At 58.8% G+C, this 19605-nt stretch overlaps 11 protein-coding genes across 11 annotated transcripts; 6 read left to right on the top strand and 5 right to left on the bottom strand.

Moving 5' to 3' along the window:
• Positions 1-152: 152 nt before the first annotated feature.
• Positions 153-1194, top strand: HETIRDRAFT_164640 (uncharacterized protein; the record flags this gene model as incomplete). The annotated part of the gene is made up of 4 exons (XM_009554354.1): positions 153-429; positions 486-557; positions 611-816; positions 898-1194. The coding sequence occupies 4 exons, from the start codon at positions 153-155 to the stop codon at positions 1192-1194; spliced, it is 852 nt and encodes a 283-aa protein (XP_009552649.1).
• A 1359-nt stretch (positions 1195-2553) lies between these two features.
• HETIRDRAFT_108181 (uncharacterized protein) lies at positions 2554-3395 on the top strand (the record flags this gene model as incomplete). Its single annotated transcript, XM_009554353.1, has 2 exons — positions 2554-3120; positions 3183-3395. 2 exons carry the CDS (start codon positions 2554-2556, stop codon positions 3393-3395), a joined length of 780 nt encoding a protein of 259 aa, XP_009552648.1.
• A 3429-nt stretch (positions 3396-6824) lies between these two features.
• HETIRDRAFT_240776 (uncharacterized protein) lies at positions 6825-7151 on the top strand (the record flags this gene model as incomplete). The annotated part of the gene is made up of 2 exons (XM_009554352.1): positions 6825-6909; positions 6979-7151. Coding segments are annotated over 2 exons (258 nt in total), but the record flags the coding sequence as incomplete, so codon positions are not given.
• A 3677-nt stretch (positions 7152-10828) lies between these two features.
• On the bottom strand, positions 10829-11360 carry HETIRDRAFT_412435 (uncharacterized protein). The gene has a single exon (XM_009554351.1). The coding sequence runs from the start codon at positions 11339-11341 to the stop codon at positions 11114-11116; it is 228 nt and encodes a 75-aa protein (XP_009552646.1). The 5' UTR covers positions 11342-11360; the 3' UTR covers positions 10829-11113.
• Positions 11361-11677: 317 nt separating this feature from the next.
• Positions 11678-13401, bottom strand: HETIRDRAFT_108184 (uncharacterized protein; the record flags this gene model as incomplete). The annotated part of the gene is made up of 3 exons (XM_009554350.1): positions 11678-12315; positions 12395-12629; positions 13255-13401. 3 exons carry the CDS (start codon positions 13399-13401, stop codon positions 11678-11680), a joined length of 1020 nt encoding a protein of 339 aa, XP_009552645.1.
• Positions 13402-13771: 370 nt separating this feature from the next.
• Positions 13772-15501, bottom strand: HETIRDRAFT_56728 (uncharacterized protein; the record flags this gene model as incomplete). Its single annotated transcript, XM_009554214.1, has 5 exons — positions 13772-13971; positions 14038-14536; positions 14589-14720; positions 14806-15351; positions 15412-15501. The coding sequence occupies 5 exons, from the start codon at positions 15499-15501 to the stop codon at positions 13772-13774; spliced, it is 1467 nt and encodes a 488-aa protein (XP_009552509.1).
• A 655-nt stretch (positions 15502-16156) lies between these two features.
• On the bottom strand, positions 16157-17051 carry HETIRDRAFT_148938 (uncharacterized protein). Its single transcript, XM_009554349.1, has 4 exons — positions 16997-17051; positions 16715-16883; positions 16405-16661; positions 16157-16340 (listed from the first exon to the last, which is right to left on the bottom strand). The coding sequence occupies exons 1-4, from the start codon at positions 16997-16999 to the stop codon at positions 16314-16316; spliced, it is 456 nt and encodes a 151-aa protein (XP_009552644.1). The 5' UTR covers positions 17000-17051; the 3' UTR covers positions 16157-16313.
• On the top strand, positions 17050-17319 carry HETIRDRAFT_224151 (uncharacterized protein; the record flags this gene model as incomplete). The annotated part of the gene is made up of 1 exon (XM_009554728.2): positions 17050-17319. One exon carries the CDS (start codon positions 17050-17052, stop codon positions 17317-17319), a length of 270 nt encoding a protein of 89 aa, XP_009553023.1.
• Positions 17186-17987, bottom strand: HETIRDRAFT_412432 (uncharacterized protein). Its single transcript, XM_009554348.1, has 2 exons — positions 17636-17987; positions 17186-17586 (listed from the first exon to the last, which is right to left on the bottom strand). The coding sequence occupies exons 1-2, from the start codon at positions 17684-17686 to the stop codon at positions 17479-17481; spliced, it is 159 nt and encodes a 52-aa protein (XP_009552643.1). The 5' UTR covers positions 17687-17987; the 3' UTR covers positions 17186-17478.
• HETIRDRAFT_331529 (uncharacterized protein) lies at positions 17778-18394 on the top strand (the record flags this gene model as incomplete). Its single annotated transcript, XM_009554729.1, has 2 exons — positions 17778-18074; positions 18131-18394. 2 exons carry the CDS (start codon positions 17778-17780, stop codon positions 18392-18394), a joined length of 561 nt encoding a protein of 186 aa, XP_009553024.1.
• A 354-nt stretch (positions 18395-18748) lies between these two features.
• Positions 18749-19361, top strand: HETIRDRAFT_412431 (uncharacterized protein). Its single transcript, XM_009554347.1, has 4 exons — positions 18749-18848; positions 18913-18972; positions 19044-19117; positions 19175-19361. The coding sequence occupies exons 1-4, from the start codon at positions 18797-18799 to the stop codon at positions 19205-19207; spliced, it is 219 nt and encodes a 72-aa protein (XP_009552642.1). The 5' UTR covers positions 18749-18796; the 3' UTR covers positions 19208-19361.
• The last annotated feature ends 244 nt before the right edge of the window (positions 19362-19605 follow it).

Raw genomic sequence — 19605 nt, 5'->3', positions numbered from 1 at the left:
ATTAGATGGAGGTTTCGGAATAGATCGGAGTTGCAATGAGGTCTTTGCCAGGTTTCCGAGGTCGCCGTCACGCACTACCAGCATCGCCGACAGCTTGCTATGAAAACAGAGGTTCCCCGAACATGGGACACGATCCCCACCGATGGTAAGTGATGCTATGGGATGCCTCACTCGCTTCACAGCTCCCTGAATCACCTTTAACCTCTGGTAAAACTCTAAGCCAGCCGCAACGTGCCATGATTCGGGAGTCTGCAAAGCGCGGGGTTCCTCTGAGAAAACTTGCTGCTTACCACAATATATCACGGCAGACAGTCAAGCGTGTGGTGAGCAAAGCAAGTGTGGGTGACTCACGCTGGGAGGATGATCACGTCCTCTCGATACCTTGGAGTAACTTTATCAACCTCACAGATGACAGTGAAGTCCCTACTAGTATATCCACCATCCTTATTCATTGAATCTCCCACTCACTCCTAATCTATGAGCAGTTCACACATTTGGAACCAATGTGCTAAGACAAATTTCTACGAGGGCAGCACGCAAAGCTTCGGGCTCATCAAGTACGCTTGAAATCCAAATTGCATGCTCCCTGGCTATTGACGCTTATGACCAGCAGAAAATATAATCCCGAAGATAGAAGAAACCCTGTCCCAGATAGGCTTCAGAGAACGTTCCTTGACCCTGCGATCATCGGCACTTGCCAGCTCAATGGATGATAATGAAGCCAAGGAAGGGAGAAAACGTCGCCTTGAATTTGACTTCGTGTCAATTCAACCTCATCCCTCGAAGCCAAGGCTGTCTTCGTCAATTGGGCAGTCCGTACGTCTTTTTTGGTGTTCACGCTCAACTCCTCATTCAATGTTCAACATGACAAAACTGACGCCATCAAACCTTCCCCAGCTTGCGGGCCCTTTCGAGGAGACCATCATGCCTCCTGAAATCGGCGGCACACGTACAGAGGTGCCGCATCAAGCGATCCGAGATTTCCTCAGTGAACTCAGATTGGAAGAGTCCAATGTACTTGCTTTGACCGAGCAAGGTGTCCGTACAGCGGATGATCTAGACGACCTGGGACGCATGTCCCGAGAGTCGTTAGACATCCTGGGCAACGAGCTCAAAGAGCATGGCTTCACGGCGTTCGACTTTGTGAAAATGTACGACGCTCTGCGTAAACGGGTCCAGGTCCATGGACGCTAAGTTGCTTGGTCTCACAGTAAGACCCTTTGTGAGCTGGTCAACGAGATGAGCTGTATTTCTTGCCATTATGTGTATCCCTGTCCTGTGCCAAACGCGCTTGGCTGATTCAGTCCGATTGTTATCATGTTGTATTTCGCCATTCAATAAGCTCGCATTGCCTCCTACATACTGTCAGTAGCCGCCCGTGCGAACCCACCTTCCGTATCCGTATTCATTCAAAGCACAAACATCCCTCCAATCACGCTCAGCCTTCCCGACCCTGCGCACGTCAAACATCCAAACGTCCAGGCCTCGCAAGAACGAAAAGTAGACTCGGAACGTCCGGAGCCACAACAGAGCTCGACAGAGTTGATACGCCGCACGACTGCCATTGGACGGAGCGAGCTTGTCAGATTTCCGGGAACCCGCCCCGTGCCGCGCGAAGGGGGCGTGGCGTGTCGACGCTCGCGCCTCGCAGCCTGCACCGCATAGACCCATACTGTGCCTCGTCCAGCATCCAGCGAGGGACCGATCGCCGACAACGAAGCGCGTCCCTTGAATCGTGCGCCGCCCGCGCGCAAAGAGGTTTCCTCGGGGCCTCTCGGTCGCCGCGAAGCCTCGAACCTCCGCGCGTCGAACTTCGAAAGTCGGGAGGACGGGAGCGGTGCCCGGTCAGAACCGCCTCTCCGAGTCGTCCTGCGCACGAGTGGGAGCGCCTCGCGAGGGCCGCAAGGCAGGGACATCGCCACGACGTTCGCGACGACACAGCTTGCTTAATAGATGCCCTTCTCGCGCGCGGAACGCCGGCGTCTCGGCCCTTGCCACCTTGACCAATGCAGAGATGCAGATGTGGCGCAACGCGACGGCGTATACACGCCATTCCGAAGGCGTGCGTGCGTGCGTGCGTGCGTGCGTGCTTGCGTACAATTGCGAGCGCTCTCGGAAACAAGGAAACAAAGTTCAATGTTCTGTCCCGACGAAGCCTGACGAATGCAAGATCCAGAAACCGAATCCAGCGCCCTACGCGGGCCAAAGACGATTCCAAACGGGGCCAAGCAGATCTCTGTTGCCAACCCGTCAAAATACGGCATCGCATCAACCGCACCGCACCGCACCGCACCGCATCGCATCACATCTCGTGCGAGCCAACTCTAATTAAGCGAGGAGGTCCACCTATGAGGAGTGCATCGTGGAGCTCGCATGCTGGATAGATAGCACCAGAGCCAGGGCCGGAGACGAATGCAAGCCAAAGAAGGCGACGCTGAGGACGGAGATACATGCGAGGTACGTACGCGTCCTCCCGGGTGCGCGCCTGCAGGAGTGCGCGAGCAAAGATAAGCAGAAGCAGGCAGGAGCGAGCCACCGAGCACGGTATGACAGATGCGTGATGTCGCCGAAGCGCGTGCGCCGCTGTCCACAAACGCGTACGGAGACCTGACAGCACGCCGCCAGGCGCGTCCTGGGCAAACCCGAAAGCTAAACCCAGTTCGAGACGGAGCGCAAACGCGAAGACACCGGGCGGCCAGATCCCAAGTCGACTCGCCGCGTTACGAGAGGGGAGCGGCGACGGAACGGGCACGCTGGATGCTCGAAGCAGAATCGGGCGCATTCACTGGCGCACGGCGTCTGCGCGCTCTCGCAGGATGGAGCGCCGAGTCCCAGTTGGAACCCGTCCTCAGGCCTTCGAACTTCAAACTTCAGGATCTGCGTCTAACGTTCAGCGCGGCCACGCCAAACACACGTGTACGAACCATAGACCTTATCTCTCATGTCAGTACCATCCTCCGCCGTGCCCATCTTCAAGCTGCTACTGGATCTCTCCGTTTTGACCGCGCGAGAGGCGCGTGCAAGAAACATGACGGCAGCACTGACGGCACCGTCTCAAGAACATCCCGCGCCGCTTCGTTCATATCAACCGCGAAACTCAGGCGAACATACCTATCTCCTGTATCGCTCTTCAGTAGATCGCGCAGACAGTGTGATGGCATGGCAAACAATTGCGCTGATAGACTCGCTTCGAGGACGGCGACGACGGCGAGGGGAGGGGGGGGAGCACAAGAGACGTACACACCCGTAATCGCATCCCCGCGATGCGCGATTATCCAGTCGGCGCGCACGCTTCCGACCCCGCAAAAAGGAAGCCCTCGCCAGGCCCGAGCTCCAGACTCCTCCAGACACGCGCCCCGCCCGCGGAGAGCCATCCATTACCACAAAGCTCGTAAAACGTGCGGGGAAGCACCGCACGAGCTCGTAAATGAACGCCAAGCTCGGAGATGAACGCCACGGTCGGCGTCTGATCGCGTTTGCAGAAGCGGGAGTATTCTGTCGAGATGCCGCACGATCGATATCGAGCGGTCGATGTGCACGTCGGGCGGGGGAGGGTCCAACGTCAGACACCGCGAACGGTGGACGCAGGACCGCAGAGCTCGGCACCATCCCGCAACACACCCGCCGTCGCCCCGCTGCCGTCATCCCGCCGATCGGGCGCGCCCAAAGTACCGAAAGCACTGAATGGGCCCCCGCTCGGGCCTGCCACATAGAGTTCAGCCCGCTGTCGTCCTCGACCTGCGCGGTACGGATCCCTCCCCGGATCCAGGCCCAATTGCATCCCGGCGCGTCCGCACCCCCCCCCCCCCCCGTATGAGCGAGTGTGGGCGCACGCAGGGCTCCGGAGAAGCACCCCCGTGCGTATACGCGCTTCGAAGACGTAAGTGCGGCAATGCTGCGCTTGACGTCTCGCGGGGGCGTCATCATTGCTTTACTCATACATACGTGTATACGTACGTACGTACGTACGCGCGCGCGCGCGCGCGTGCGTGCGTGCGTATGTGCCCAGAAGCGCGCCGGCTGGGTAGTCGAATGCTGGAAAGAGGACGAGTGGGAGCGGAGGCGAAGGGAGGGGAGAGAAGAGACGAAGGCGGGAGCAAGGATGAGGTACAAGCTGCTGCCCAGCGTAAGCGCGGCGCCAGGATTGGGCGCAACAGCGCCCGCGAGCCGTGCTTCGCGTGGGCAGGGAGCCACCCACACGCGGCCCATTCCAGCTCGATTGGCCACAGGCAAGCGAGCTGCGGTCTCTCGACCGAGGCCGGACGAGCAGAAAGAGAGAGAGAGAGAGAAAACTCGCGCATCGAGAAACGACGGCGCCGACGCGCCCCTCCTCGCTTCCCCAATCCCTCCCACGCACAGCCCCCGCGCCGCGCCCCCGGCCGCGCGGGGGCCGCACGACGCGTCCCGCAAACCCACTCGCGGCTCGCGATAACAGCCATCACGGCACTCCGTCCCTAGCGCCACCTCCGCCTCGTGTTCGCAATGCGCTCGCGACCCTGCAGTCCCCGCGCGCGCACGCCCGGGCCACGACTCCGGCGACCGCCTCTCGACAATCGGAAGAATCAGACGCAGGAGGATCTGGCCACGAAGCCCGCGTGCTTGGGCTAGGAAACTGTTGTATGAAAGCGGCGCGTAGACAAGCAGCGCCACGGCACGCTCGCCACTTCGCACTCGTCTCGCTCGAAGGGCAGAAAAACGTGGCGCGCAACGTGTCCGCGCGGGGGTCCGAACTTTCGCGACGATGGGATATAATAGATAGTTTTATCGATGAGGCCTCGATAAGTGCGCGACGGCGCGCGGACGGTGGCGTTCGGAAACGCGAGCGCCCGATGCGTCGACGCTAGAGAACGGAAACAGCTTCAGGGCTGCGACGATGCGAATCGAAAAAAAAAAAAAAAAAAAAATACGCGCGCGCGCTGCGTGTATGCGTGCGATCCCCTCTCCCGCTCGTTGCGAGCGTTTCGCCTCGCCAAAAAAAACAAAACGACGAGCCGCGCGCGCTTTCGAGCAAGGGGCTGAAGCGACGTCGCTCGAGGAACGAGGCCAGCCCCAGATCGTGCCAGCAAAACGAGCGCCGCCTCTGCACCGCGCAGCGCACGGGCCGACACCGCCGGCGTTGTTGCACCTGCGGGAGGCAGCCGGACGTGTCGGAGCAGCGAAGCGACGCCCCGCAATCCGACAATAGCCACCAGCCGCCGCGCGCCACGACGCAAGCGAACACAGACACCGGGTGCCAGCCAGCGAACCATCCAACCAGCGAGCGAACGAGCGAGTGGCCGGGCGGATAGCCGAGCCGTCGGACGTGGCGCGACGTGGCGAACCAGGGTGTGGGTGCGGCGAAGCGGCCGTGGCGAGCGCGCGCGCAGGCTCAGCGCGTCGCGCCCGTCGTCCACCGACCGCCACATAGCTAGACCGCCACCCTCGTCCGTCGCACGCGAATCGCGCACCCGCGAGCGAGCGCGGCCAATGCGCACGGTCAGCGCGAGAACGCCGAACGCGAGATGATGACCACCGCGCGCGAGAACGCCGAACGCGAAAATAACGAACCCGAGACCCAAGAACACCCGGCCTCCTGGAAAAACACCAGACGCCAGACACCAGACGCCAGACACGAAAATACCAGACCCAAAATACCCCACACTCCACGAGCGCGTGTGAAGATGACATAAGGGGGGACGACCCCCCGCCGAAGATCAAAATCAAGACCAAGACGGAAGCTCGAGAATGGGAGACGACGGAGAGCCAAAACGGGGAACGGAATGCGCGCAATGCGGGCTCCTATCCAACTACTGCGCACAGACGCACGGCGCGAAGGCGCGAGGACGGGGTCGATCGCTCGATGCCTGTCTTTCTGCATTCCTACCTTGCCTTGCCTTGCCTTGTCTTGCCTTGCCTTACTGATCCCAAGGTGGACTTCATCCGCTCGATCGATCGGGTTTGGCACCGCTTTCGGATTCGGGTCCGGCACAGGCTTCAGATTTGTTGGGTGTTTGGCGTTGAACGGCTGGTGTTTTGGTGTGCGGTGTGTGGCGTGTGGCGTGTGGCGTTCGATATTCGTCGAGGATTCGATTGGGTGCGGCGCGGGCGTCGGCGGTGCCTGTGCGCCTGTGCTGTTAGGGCACAGGGCACAGGGCGCGAAGGGCGAAGGCTGCGAAGGCCGCGACGACTGCGACGGGGGGCGACGGGAAGATCGACGCACGGGCAATGACAGGGAATGGCCGTGGGAGCCGTGGCGAAGCACCAGCAACGGCGCTGGGGATGGAGATGTTTCAGGCAAGGCCGCGCAAGCGCACGAAACGGGGGCGAGTGGGTCTGGGCAGCGGCTGGGCAGAGGGCACGGAGGACGCAGGACGCGCGGCGTAGTTGCACGGCTGGGTGACAGGGGCGACTGCGACTGCGATGACGGCGATGGGATCGAGGGGCGTGGTGGTGGTGATGACGACGACGATGATGCGAGGGCAGGGAGGGACGGAAATAACGATAGGGGGTCGGGGGTCGTGGTCGTGGTCGTGGTCGTGCGAGGGGGTCACGAGGCGGGTGCGGCGCTTGAGGCGGGCGGTCGGCGGGCGGTCGGCGGGCGTCGTGGTCGCTCGGACCCTAACCCCGCCGCGCAGGCACGCGGAGGCAATGGCCATCGCGGGGCAGCGCAGGGCTCGGACGTCGGCGTGGCGCGGTGGTGGCTCGGACTCGGGAGTGTGGGAACGGGACGGGTGGGAGGTATTTAGATCGCCGCGGGGCGCTTCCGGTGCAAACTTTTTCGCCCCTTCTGAATGCGACGACGCTAGACGACGACGACCGTCCCTCCCTCCCTCCTCCTGCACGCCATGCTCGCCCTCGAGCCCGGTTCCCTCTGCGACGTCTGCGCCGTCGAGTACGGCCCCCGCAACCTCCCCCACTCCATCGCCTGCGGTCCGTCGTCCACCCTTCTCCACCCCCGTTTCGCTTGACTCATCTTTTTTTCTTCGCTCGCGGACACAGGGCACGTCCTCTGCCACCCGTGCTGCACGACCATCATCGAAAAGACCCCCCGCACACGCACCCCCGCCTGCCCCTTCTGCCGCGACCCCTTCTCCGCCGCCACCATCCGCCTCGTCCGCATCGACGTCCCCCCGCCCCCGCCCTCCTCCTCCACCACATCCTCCGCCCCGCCCTCCGCCCTCCCCAGCGGCGCCAGCACCCCCCGCCGCAGCAGCCCCCGCAGCCCCCGCGCCCCGCTCATCGAAGACGACTTTCCCTTTGACCTCGCTCTCAAAGCCTCCCTCGTCGCCCACGCCCACTCCCATCACGATCCCGCCGCCGCCGCGGCGCCCGACGCAGCCCGCGCCGCCCTCGAGCGCAAGGTCGCGCTGCTCGCCGCGCGCAAGTGCTCCGTCGACGAGATCGCGGGCCTCCATCGCGAGATCACGGACTGGCTCGCCGCCGACGCGCGAAACCCCGATGCGGTGAGTAGCCTGCACACGCTCTCCTTCACCCGCTCCACCTCGCGCCCCTCCTCCCGCCTCCCCCGCGCCGCTGCGAACGCGCTCTCATCCCCCTCTTCCGCTTCCCATGCCACCGCCACCGCCCTTGCCACCGCCCATGCCACTCCGCCGCAGTCCTCCTCGCTCTACCTCAGCGCCCTCCTCCTCCGCGCCATCCTCGCGAACCACACCGCCTTCCAGGACGCCGCAAAGGCCTCCAAGGTCGCAGAAAACGCCCTCAAGGACCGCATCGACGAGCTCCAGATCGAAAAGGGCAAACTCGAGATCGAGCTCCTCAAGTGCGTCCCCCCGCCTCCCTTTGTCTCTACCCCATCGCTGACTCGCCCGCGTCTCGTCCACAGACAGGTCCGCACTCGCACTCCTTCTGCCCGCACCCGCTTCCATACTGACCCCGCCCCCGCTTCCCCCTTTCCGCACAGAAGGTCCACACACAAAAGGCCACAGACGGCCACGCCCTCCCCCGCCCAAAAACATCCGCCCCCGCCTCCACCTCCACCTCCGCCGCCGCGCCCCCACTCTCCCGCGCCCCGTCCCAATCCCCGCCCTCCACCCGCGTCTCCTCGCCCACCCACGCCAACTCGCACGCGCACGCGAGCCACTTCCTCCCCTCGCTCACGCGCCTCAGCATGTCGACCCACAGCACCCACGCGCACCAGATCGGCCGCGCGCCGTCGGCGGTGCCAGCCCCCGTAGCCCGCGCGCCCGCCTCTGCGTCCGCGTCCGCGATGGGCATGGGCATGGGCTTGGGCATGGCGCGCGCGGCGACCGCCGCGCCCCTCCACCGCACCGGTACCACCGCCACCACAGGCTCGAGCCTCGCCCGCGCGCCGTCCACCGCGCCCACGCGCACCCAAACCCCCGCCGCGCACGCGCACAGCCTCTCGCACTCGCTCACGTTCGGGCACGCACAGCGCGCGGGCACGCCCGCCCAGACCTCCCACGCGTCCCACCAGCAGCAGCAGCAGCAGCAGTACCACCCATCGCACGCGTTCCCGACCTCGAGTCCGAGCTCGCCGCTCTCGCGCGTGCCCACCACCACGTCCACGTCCACGTCCACGTCCACGCCAACTGCGAAGAGCAAGACGCGCACGCTATCGAGCCCCGCGCCCGTACCGCGGGGCCTAGGGTTGAACGCGAGCGCCGGAGCGGGGGCGGGCACGGGCACGGGCGCGCATGAGGTGTGGATCCCGCCGGTGAGCACGACTGCGAGCGGGGCGGCGGCGAAGGCGGCTGCTGCGGGAGCCGCGGGGGCCGCGGGGGCGAGGCCGATGGGGCCGCGGGTTGCGGGGGCTGTGGTCGGGCGGGGTTGAGGAGTAGGAGTTGGGGAGTTGAGGAGTTGGGGGGGCGCGCTCGTTCTTTGGACCCCCGCGTCTGTTGATTCGGTTCTTTGGCGGTTGGTTTTGGTTTTTTTTTTGGTTTTTTGTGTTTTTTTGTGTTTTTGGTGTTTTTGGTGTTTTTTGGTGTTTTTTGGTGTTTTGGTGTTTCTGGTCGGCGAGGGTTCGGGTTCGGGTTTGGTGCCGGGTTTGGTGCCGGGTTTGGATGGCTGGCGATGCGGAGATGGGCGATGCGGAGATGGGAGATGGGAGATGGGAGATGGGAGATGGCGGATGGCGGATGGGAGATTAGAGATCGTATCGGATACCGTCCGTCCGTGCCCAGGTGCGTCGCGTTCGCGTTCCCGCTCGTGCTCGCTTTCTGTCCCTTGCCCCCTGTCCACGCGTCCGCGGCCTCGGGTCGTCGGATCTGGGCTTCGGACGCACGTTGGTGCGCGGGGCGTGGTGCGCGGGGCGTGGTGCTGACTGATGTTTTTTCGTTCGTTCGTTCATTCGTAGGTCGCGAGTCCCCTCGTTCGCTTTGTTCGGGCGCGCTGGCTCGCTGGCGGGTTGGTCCGCGCCGCCTGTGTCTCCTGTTCCGCGCTTCGCGAGGCATTGTTCTGGATGCGACTTGGCCTCCGACCCCGACCCCATCCCCGTCTTTGCCGTCGTCCCCGTCCCCGACTCCGACCCCGTCCCCATCCCCGACCCCGTCTTCGCCCTCGTCCCCGACCCCGTCTTCGTCCCCGTCCTCGTCCTCGTCTTCGTCCTCGTTCTGCGGGCCCGGAACAAGCCATCGATCTTCTCTTCCGTCCTTTTTTCACTCCGGTGCCTCGTGTTTCGTGTTTTGTGTTCCGTGCTCTGCTTCTATTTCTGCCCCTCCCCGTCTCTCGACACGCCTCGATTTACGCCCGACCCGACCCGACCCGCCCCGCCCGCTATCAATTCATACGACACGGCGGAGCTAGCCTCGCGCCGCCTTCCTCGCCTCGCGCCACCACCACCACATCCGTCCATCAATACCTCTACACACGCCTACGCTTACGCACACATATATATATACATACATCTCCCCGGACACCCGTATTATTCGTCTACTTATTGGTTTGCTTTTAGGCTTGCTTGTTCTGTGTTATCTGGTCGTGGCACTGTTGCGTGCTACGTTGTTGGTTCGTTGGCCGCGGTTTATCCCCCTGCCCTGCCCTGCCCTGCCCTATCCCGCCCTGCCCTGCCCTGCCCTGCTTTGCCCTGCCCTGCCCTGCCCTGCCCTGCTTTGCCCTTTCTTTCTTACTGGCTGCGTCGATGGATTTTGGGGTCGCGGTTGGCGGTTGGCGGTTGGCGGTTGGCGGTTGGCGGTTTGCACGCTGTTTATTCACCTTGCGCTTCGGCTCTTCGGCTCCTTTCTCGTATGTAGTTTATTGGTCGAGTTTTTAGTCTTTCTTTTTTTCTTTTTTCTGTTTCTTTCGTTTCTTTTGTTTCTGTTTTTTCTGTTCTCGACTCTTACGCGTCCGCGTCCCCGTGTCCCCAGCCTGCAGTCCCCTGTTCCCTGTTCCCTGTTCCAAGTTTCCAGTCCCCGCGTCCCCAGTTCCCCCAGGCCTGTTATCCGGCCCCTATCTCGAGATCGAGATCCCCGCTTGGCCTCTTGCCACACATACCCCAGCCTACCCCAGCCTACCCCCAGCCTACCCCGCCTACCACAGCCTACCCCACAGCACGGCAGACGGACGGACGTCTCGTCTTGCTGTATTTGACGCGCCGACGTACTTGGCGCGGTGCTCTGTTGCGACTGTTCGTTGTCCCATCCCTATCCCTATCCCGCTTCTGCTGCTGCTGCTGCGCCCCCTGCTCGCCTGCCTGCTTCGTCTAGCACCGTCTAGCCTCACTACGCTTCGTCTCGGTTCGTTTGTAGCCAACTCTTCTCTCCAGTCACGGTTTTTCGTTACGCACGTCTCTTTTCTTTCTCGATACGCTTAGTAGTAAGTAAGTCCTTACGACCGTACCACACGCCTCTTCACGCCTTCTCCCACATACCCTCCCCCCACCCCTTTTCTTTCCTCCTTCCTCCTTGCCCCCCCACCCCCTAATTACTTCTGGACACACCCGCCGGTGCCAGTCGTCAGAGGACTGTTTTCGGCCAGGTCTCGGATGCGGATGCGGATGCGGATGGTATTTACGATACATACACGACTCGGCGGCGGCGGCGCGTCGAGCTCGCTCGCTCGCTCGTCGTGTCCTGCCTGCTTTGGCTGCTTTGATACATACGCTTACTACGATAGGATCGACAGGATGCCTATTTTCGGTTGGTACTATACACCTTATTCAATGACTCGACGCGTTTGTCGTTTCGATTTTTGGTCTTTGGATTGTTGGATTGTTGGTATGGTTGGATGTCGCTGCTTCTCGTGGAGGCTCCGAGGACGTTTCGAAAGGAGGCGGCTTAGATGCCTTTTCTTTTTTTGCTTCGCGGTCGTCGTACCTATATTGCGAGTACGTACGTGCCGATGCCGATACCGATGCGTGCCACGGCTTGCACACACACATATACATAGATGCGTTTTTGTTGGGGACGGTTTTCACCTTGGGTCCGACCTGGCTGCGGGACGGGCGCGATGGTCTTGCTTGCCGTGATGCGGCCTCCTGATCGTGATGCGTCGATGCGTCGATGCATGTGCATTGCGGGGCGCGGATAGGGAATATTGAATGAGTGTGATGGATGGGGATGGGGTTTTACCCCGGTTGGCAGCTCGAAACCGACGGAGGAGTCCCTGCTGACTTGACGGGCCCTTTGATTGGAGCGAGACGCGAGACGCTTCGGAGCCCTCGGCGGGAGAAGATCCGGGCGAGATGCGGGAGCGGGCAGGAGCAGGCCTTGTTTCTTCTCGCTTATTCACTCGAGGGACGGCGAGGGCGCCTGCTTCTCAGACGCGGCACGGTGGGGCTCTGTTCGGTGGATGCTGCAGAAGGGGGTTCGGCCAGGTTCAGCCAAACGGGAGGCGCTGGCAGAAGACTGGGAAGCCCCCGCCCCGCCTCCTCGCGGGATCGATCGTGCGTGTGTGTGTAACGGTGCGTGGAGCTGGTAGCGAGCAGGGCAGGCACCGCAGAAAGCGCGCAGTGCCACTCGCAGAAGACAAAGAAGATCCCCCGCGATCGACCTGGCGTTCGGTACGTTGATAACGGCAAGTGCGTGGTGCGTATACGGTGCGCAGGGCACAGTGGGAAGTCGAAGGCGCGCGGTGCCAGACGAGAGCCACTGGCAGAAGGCGGGGAAGATCTTCCCCGTGGGCGACTTTGCGTTCTGTACGCGAACGGCAGGTGCATGGGGTGCATGGGGTGCGTGGAGCCCTGTCGCCGCAGAAATCGCGCAGGGAACGTGTGCTCAGAGGCATTAACGAGCGAGCGTGCGCGTGTGGCTGCGCTGGGAATAGCGGGAGTGCTGACACCTGACGCGTACGCCTGCCGCTCGAAGGAGCAGGAGGAGGGCCGCTCACGGCGACCGAGGCGAGCGACAGGGCCTTCCTTCCCTGCACGTCACGCAGAGCGCGCTCCAAATAGTCCAACGAACGCTGATCAAGTCGTGTCCTAGAAAAGCACACAGCGGACTGCGCACGCTCGCGCGTGCGCCGTCAGCTGCCTCGGAGCTCGAGCAGCGCGAGTCTGGCCACCGGCTCTCCCGCCCGATCGACCCAGCAAAATCCACTCGCCAATCGATCGCGAGGAGGACGGCCAGAAGAAGATGCCGGATTAGCTCCCATACATACCCACAAATACCCAAACACCCGAGCATACGAACATACGGAGATGGCGGGCTTGGCGAGTGTGCATCGAAGCGCGCCCCCTAGGCCGGGAGCACGGCATCCTGCTCGACCCCTCTGCGGGCGCCCGCTAGCCATGCTAGGACGAAACACTCCAAGCCCGAGATAGGCCAAGCACGAGACGAGAAGACGAAACATGCACGGGACGTGCGTGACGAGCCACCTTTGCGACACGCCGACTGCGCACTCAGAACCCCGAAGCAGCAGGCTTTGTGGTGGACTCAAAATATGCTCAGCGGTGGTCCCTGCAAAGGCTCAGCTGATCCGAGTCTGCTGGCCTCAAGCCGGACTGTAGACCACATCCGATGGGCGGCTTCCTGCACCCTATTCCGTCCCCGAGGCCGAGTCTCCCATCGCAGCGATCGCGTGTTCCGAGACGTGGCTCCGCTGCCCCAAGAGTCGATCTGGATCAAGTATTGACCCATGCACGCCACAGGTCGCCTGGAAGCAGCACCAGGCTGATTGAGCGACAGCCCGATTGCAGAACACGGAGCTCACAACCGCAGCTGGAACGAGACACGTCTACAGCGCCATACATTCTGGATCGAACGTACCTGGACTCATTCGGACCTAGCTTCGCTGTACAAAGGGATCAAGGCCGGAGCAGTCCAGCTGCCCTGTGATGAGACGCCTTCAAAATAGACTTACCTCGATATAGCCAACCTCGACGAGCGTGACCGCAAGATCCGAGCGGGAGAACGATAGGAAGATCAAAGAAGACCCACCGATAGACAGACTGCCAGACGGCGAGATAGGCAGGTCTCTATCTCCTAGTGGCCGCAGCCTATTTACCATCGAAGCGTCGCAGGAACACGAAGGTGTCACGCAAGTGGAAGGAGATATCCACGGCTCGGAATCCAGATCGGAGGCAATAATCGTCGAGCATGTGGTTATGAATGTATGAGAGTGCACGTGAGAATTGTAGGTGGATGACGGCGTGGGCGTGGGTGAAATGTACAGTACGTCGAAAGACCGAGAGCACGAAACGATGAACAGGATGGAAAAATAGACACACTAAAGCCGTACAACATGAACAAAGTCGAAGGCCAAAGACATAGGAGAAGACTGTGATGGGGACAAAGGATCAGTCAGCAATCACACGATCAAGGCCTAGCAGGTGCAAAGACGCCCTACCGACACAGGACGGGTGCTGCAAGACAGGAGTCTAACTGGTGCCGCGCAATGCCCTCTCAACCTCCAACTGCACTCGAACTTGAGCGGCTCTTCCATCCGGCGTATCCCCACCGATTTTCATACCCGTGCCCGTCATCCCTGTCGTCACGCCTTCGTAGACCATAGCTAGCATCTTGATCCATTGCATCCCCCAGATATCTTTGGCCTGGGCACCACCCACGTCAAGCGCAACTAGAGCGGCCCAAAGATGAATCAGTTGGTTTGCCATGCCTGATCACGTGAAATTCAAAGACGAACCTGACAGAATCTCCGCAGACAGGGGCGACGCGAACAAACTGGGCTGCCCCAACATCCTGGAAAAATACGTCCAATATCTCTGTGTTGCAAATGGCCTATCCAGAGCTTGTTCGACCTGGGCGAACATCATCGCAAAGTAGACTCTGAGAATTCCAGTGACGCGCATGGTATAGTCCGCTGCGCTCTCCTCCTCTCTATATCCCATCGCCTTCTTCCTCGTGTCATTTGTCCAGGGTCCATCAACGTCTGTCGATGGAATGGAAATTGGGACCGGCCACCCGCCAACGCGCTGGCAAAGCTTCGCCCAGAAAATCTCCGTGAAGCCTTCAATGGAGCACATGAGGTTGATGGTCATCTGTGCGAGGGGGCCCGCGCTTCGTTTCTCCGCCGTGACTTCGGTTTCAGCTTGCAGGAGAATAGACTTGGAGAGCGACGAAAGGAGGGCATAGTACACCTCTCGCGGGAGTTCAGGATGTAAGAAAGTCACGATTTGTTGTGACTTTCCTCAGAGTAAGCGTAAACAGGACGTTTAAGCACGACAATACACGTACGATCTCAAAAATGGACTGGGCGTCGTTTGTCAGTTGTCCGACTTTCGGGACGATTTTGCGTCTCTGCTCGTTCCACAATTTCTTCAGTTCCTTATTTCCCTTCACCATCCTCATGGGCCCCGCTTTCAGTTGCTACAAGGGAAGCAATTAGGAGTAGAGAAGGCTTTAGACATGACAGCAGCAGCAAAATCATAGACGCAGGCAGGAAAGAACGTACCTTCAACGCTGCCCGAGCATGTTTCCAATCATCTTCTGCAAACGTCAGCCCCAACGCCCGACGTTGTTCAACCTCATTCATTAACAGCTCCGACCGCACTCTCTCCATGTCCTCCTGCTTCTTCTTATCCTCTTCTTCCTTCTCCCTCCTCTTTTTTCCCTCCTCAGCTTCATTCCTCTTCCTCTCCTCCTCCTCCTTTTTTCTCTGTTCCTCAACTTTGCGTTTCTCTTCCTCAGCCTTCTTCTTCTTCAGATCTTCCTCTTTGGCTTTGCGCTCCGCTTCCAACTTGACTCGCGACCGGTCCTCCTCCAGCTTGATTGCAGCATCAATGCGCTCCCATATTTTCCGCTCGCGGACTTTCCACCTCGCCATGATCTCCTGCTCTTCTCGCTGCTTGCGGATCTTGAGTGCGGAGAGCTGTGCCTGAACGGTCTCAAACTCCTTCGCAAACAAATCGGCTTGCCGTTTTGAGTCATGTAGCCGTGATGTCTCCTGTTCCTTATGGTGCTGCGACTGGGTCTCTGCTTCTTCTCTGCGAGCAGTATGCTGCGATAGCAAACTGACTGTCAGCATCCAGACTGAGTCACATTAAGCAAAGGAACGTACAAATGCATCTATCCGCGTCTTCCTCTCCCACTCTTCATATGGATCTTGGTGTCGCACTCGCAGCCGAATTGCAGCTACCGTGTCCTCCATATGATTCCGCTGGGTAGGGCTCAGCGAGCTTGTACTAGCACGGCTGCAAACAATCTCGCGCGAATGAGAATCACAGCAGATATTCAAGTTGAATGAATTAACTTACGGGAGACGTGATGGCGCCTCGTACTTGCCACGGTACATAAACGAGTCTGATGATGATTCGGATGCCTCCGACTCTGTTTCCGAAGAGCTAGAAGCGTCACGATCATCTTCGTCCGAGGACGAAGGGAGGTCCTTGAGACCATACCCAGAGCGCCTATGATCTTTCGACCTGAAAAAAGCCTGTTCAAATGTTTCGAACGAGTATGATTATGTTGTGTATATACCTGATCCCTGGGGACGCAGGTTTAGACTGAGGGACGCCAAAGCGCATTGTTGATATTTCTGTTTCTTCTGAATATGATTACTGACACACTTTCAAGTGATCTCAGTGCAAGTAGAATGTGTAGCGGTCTGATTTCAATGAGGCCTGAAGATGGCAGAGGAAAGAGAACGAACGCGGAGGTGGCGCAAGGTGTTCGATCCTAGGCACGTGATACGTGTTTGACGATTATGTCATCAATCTCGTGCGCGCGAAACTAACCGTCGGCCAACACATTGCGTTAGACTGACCGTCTCTCAAACTTGACTTTTCGTGATAAAGAGACATCTTAGGATGCACGACAATGTGAATTCAAAACAGTGCATGACCACGGGACAAGCCGAAGCTTGTTGCGCGTCGAGCGGCGACATATTGATCATCAAACAAAGTACAGTACAATCCACCAGACAATTTTGGTTTCTCCCGTGTTTGTGTGGAGAAAACTCGTTCACAGGCGACGACCACGGCGACCACCCTACATGACACAGTGCAGGTCAGTGAACGGTGATTGGAGCGAACATGAGGATGTTAAAATGTACCTTGCGACGGGTGGAGTCGGTCGGGACGGGGGTGACGTCCTCGATTCTGCCAATACGCATGCCAGAGCGGGCAAGAGCGCGAAGAGCACTCTGGGCGCCAGGGCCAGGGGTCTTGGTGCCAGTGCCACCAGTAGCACGAAGCTTGATGTGGAGGGCAGTGATGCCAACCTCACGGCAACGGGTAGCAACGTCCTGCGCGGCCAACATGGCAGCGTACGGTGAAGACTCGTCACGATCGGCCTTGACCTTCATACCACCTGTACGCCCGCATGAGTCACTTGCAATGTGAAATTTCGCGGATGGAACCCACCGGTGACGCGGGAGATGGTCTCCTTGCCAGAAAGATCGGTGACGTGAACAAAGGTGTCGTTGAACGACGCGTAGATGTGTGCCACGCCAAAGACAAGCTCGCCATCCGCGACCTGGGGGCCAAGAGAAACGGTCGTCTCCTCCTTGGGTGCCTTAACTTTCTTGGGGGGCTGAGTGGGTACATCCAAACGTCAGCTCTGCCATCCATCTCAATTCATGCGTTTTCACCCAAGACGAACTCGTCCACCGCGATGAACTCGTCTATGCAGGATTGACAACGCACCATTTTTGCAGACTTGAGGTCTAGGTGGATGGAACTTGTTGTGCTTGAAGATGATGTCGAGCAGGATGTGGCGGAGTGCTATCCATATCGGGCCGAAGCAATTTCCAAACAAGTGCAAACACTTCATAGTCTCGACTGATTCATCCTGGCACGTCCCTCACCTGGTCTTCTGTTTTCTCTGGACTCTCAACACGTTGAAGCAGAAGCTCGGAGGTTGTTATGATCATATCGGAACCTTTCGCAAACAACGGCATCTTCTGGATAGCCTTGACTTTCTGCTCCAGTTCTTCTCAGAATGCGGAGCCTCGTCCATACCAGTCTAACTAATAAGCTTGTCTAGAAAGACGCAGTACTTTCGATGGGTATAGTGCATACTATTGTCTATCCCGGATGCCTCTTTCATTGAAACTCCACTGCAAGACGCTCAAAACTGAGGATCTCCGTGTACACGATCAAACTTCAAGATCTGCTATAGACGGGCTCTAGCCATGGTGATCGACGGTCATCGCTATCGTATTCGTTTCAGATCCGTTTTTCTCGCGAACATTCCAACGGAACAGCATTTCCACTTGGGCTTCTGTGGTATTCCGGTGAGGAGAATCCGATACCAGATGTTGTACTGCTCTCATCATTCGTCAGTGCAAATTCTAGAGCCCACCCCTTTCCTGGAGTGACGATGGGGCTTCTCATCTGAGTGCCATCGACGGAGCCTCATTCGTATTACAATGACCAACCTACCTCGGTTCGGTAGGGCATTTCTATGTAAGTCAAGGCTGTGACGATGATAGATGAAATGCATGATTGTACACCAGCCTTGCAACAGTGCAATTCTGGTCTCCATTTCATCGGAGGCAGTCTACACGCAGCCTATGATACCTTGTATCTCACTTCATTCACAAAATCCATTAGCCGTTCCATCATTAGATATTCAGTTCCTGCTGGTGCATGTACCCAAACGCATCACTCATCGATGAATACAACTGCTCATTGGATGCCAATCCACGGGTGTCGCTTGGCGAATATCACCTCCACTGTGAATTTGCACGGCATTTTGCGCGATATGCAAGCTTTCGATACCGTATGTGCCTTCACCTCGAGTCGTGTTTCCCAATCACTTATCGAGAAAAATTTCAGGCCTCCGAGCTAGCGTACCGCATGACTCTCGGCGCAGCCTCGTGTTTGAGTGTCAGAACAGCAGTGGCGGACACGCATCTTCGTGCGTTCCATTGCGCCCACACCGACTTCGCACCCGGTGCTTCGACCAGGACGGCCGACCGGTTTATAGCAGTCGTCAGATGTGTGGCACCACAGCGTCTTTCTTCCCCCCATACTTGGTACTCCGAAGGCTGGTACCGGCTTCAGAAGTCCGTGCACTGGCCCCACGGACGCCTGAAATAGATGGTGCTGTGCTCGTGCACGATAAGATGTTGATCTTGCCTCGTTTGGAAAATACCGTTACGATTTCGAGAGTCGCGTTCAAAATGGTCAACAGATTGCGTACCGATAATGCAATCTCAGGACAGTCATCCGATGGCCCGATATCGCCAGCTTTTTGCTCACAACGAATGACCATGCGTCCATTCTCACTACCAAAACAGTCTCGTGTCGCTCATCCAATTGCGATGGATCCATATCCTTCCATATCACGTTCCGGTTTGATCTTTGGCTTGCCGTGCTCCCGCGTGACTACAAAGTATGCCCAGGTGAACAAGTATAAAAGTATATCAGCTGTTCATTGTGCCTTCTTCTGATCCCCCTTCTCGCTCGCTACTGAAGCTGAAGAAATAAATTCACTGAGTAATGGCACCCAACCCTCAATGCGCGGCTCTCGCTGCGGCCAAGGAGCGCAAAGGTAGTACCAAAACTCTGCTCCCACAAAAATGACTTTCGCTCGAGCTCACATTCCGTATATCCAGGTTACTCCTACGGCCAGATCGCACAGCAACTGGGGCTTCCCGAGCAACACATTGTCGCACGTGTGTTCCTTGATTTATTGCCTGGGTCTTTCCCATGGGCGCCGGTTTGGTTCGCTGATTCTGTGTTTTAGTGTGCACTGGTACGGCAACTCCCACAGCCAACGAGTTCAACGCGTTGGCTCGAGTGCTGGACATCACGTCTCCTGTATGTTAGCTTCATTTGCTCCACAACTCTGGCTGACAAGCGAGATACGCATTTTAGCCTCCTCACGATGCTGCTCATGCGACCAAGTGAATCAGGCTTTGAGGGGCTATGTTCATGTACGAGTATAACAGGAGATAACGAAGTCTTGTACTACCATTACGCTGTGATAACACTACTCTGAGATTCCAGGGTTATGATGGCATTGAACTTTATATCATCGTCAGACTTCCAGCTTAGAGTCTTCCGGAATCCGCTTCTGCGCAGTGCGGGTGTGTGTGACGCCCACAGCAAATTACCGTGGGATTGAGTTCCCTTTTGAAGTTTAACGACGTAGTGCCGACTTCGGCCGCCGTCACCTACAGTAACCACCACCCAATTCCCTGCTACAGCACAGCGTATTATTACTCTTAGTCGGCAACCTTCTTTACCCCAGAAATGTCCCTTGTGAGCGAACCGACATATGTAAAGCCCGAGAGTCTGTCCTTTTT

The sequence above is a fragment of the Heterobasidion irregulare genome (assembly GCF_000320585.1).
Source record: "Heterobasidion irregulare TC 32-1 unplaced genomic scaffold scaffold_13, whole genome shotgun sequence".
Classification (NCBI taxonomy): Eukaryota; Fungi; Basidiomycota; class Agaricomycetes; order Russulales; family Bondarzewiaceae; genus Heterobasidion; species Heterobasidion irregulare.
The sequence above is the reverse complement of the archived record's forward strand: the minus strand, read 5'-3'. Positions and strand labels throughout refer to the sequence as shown.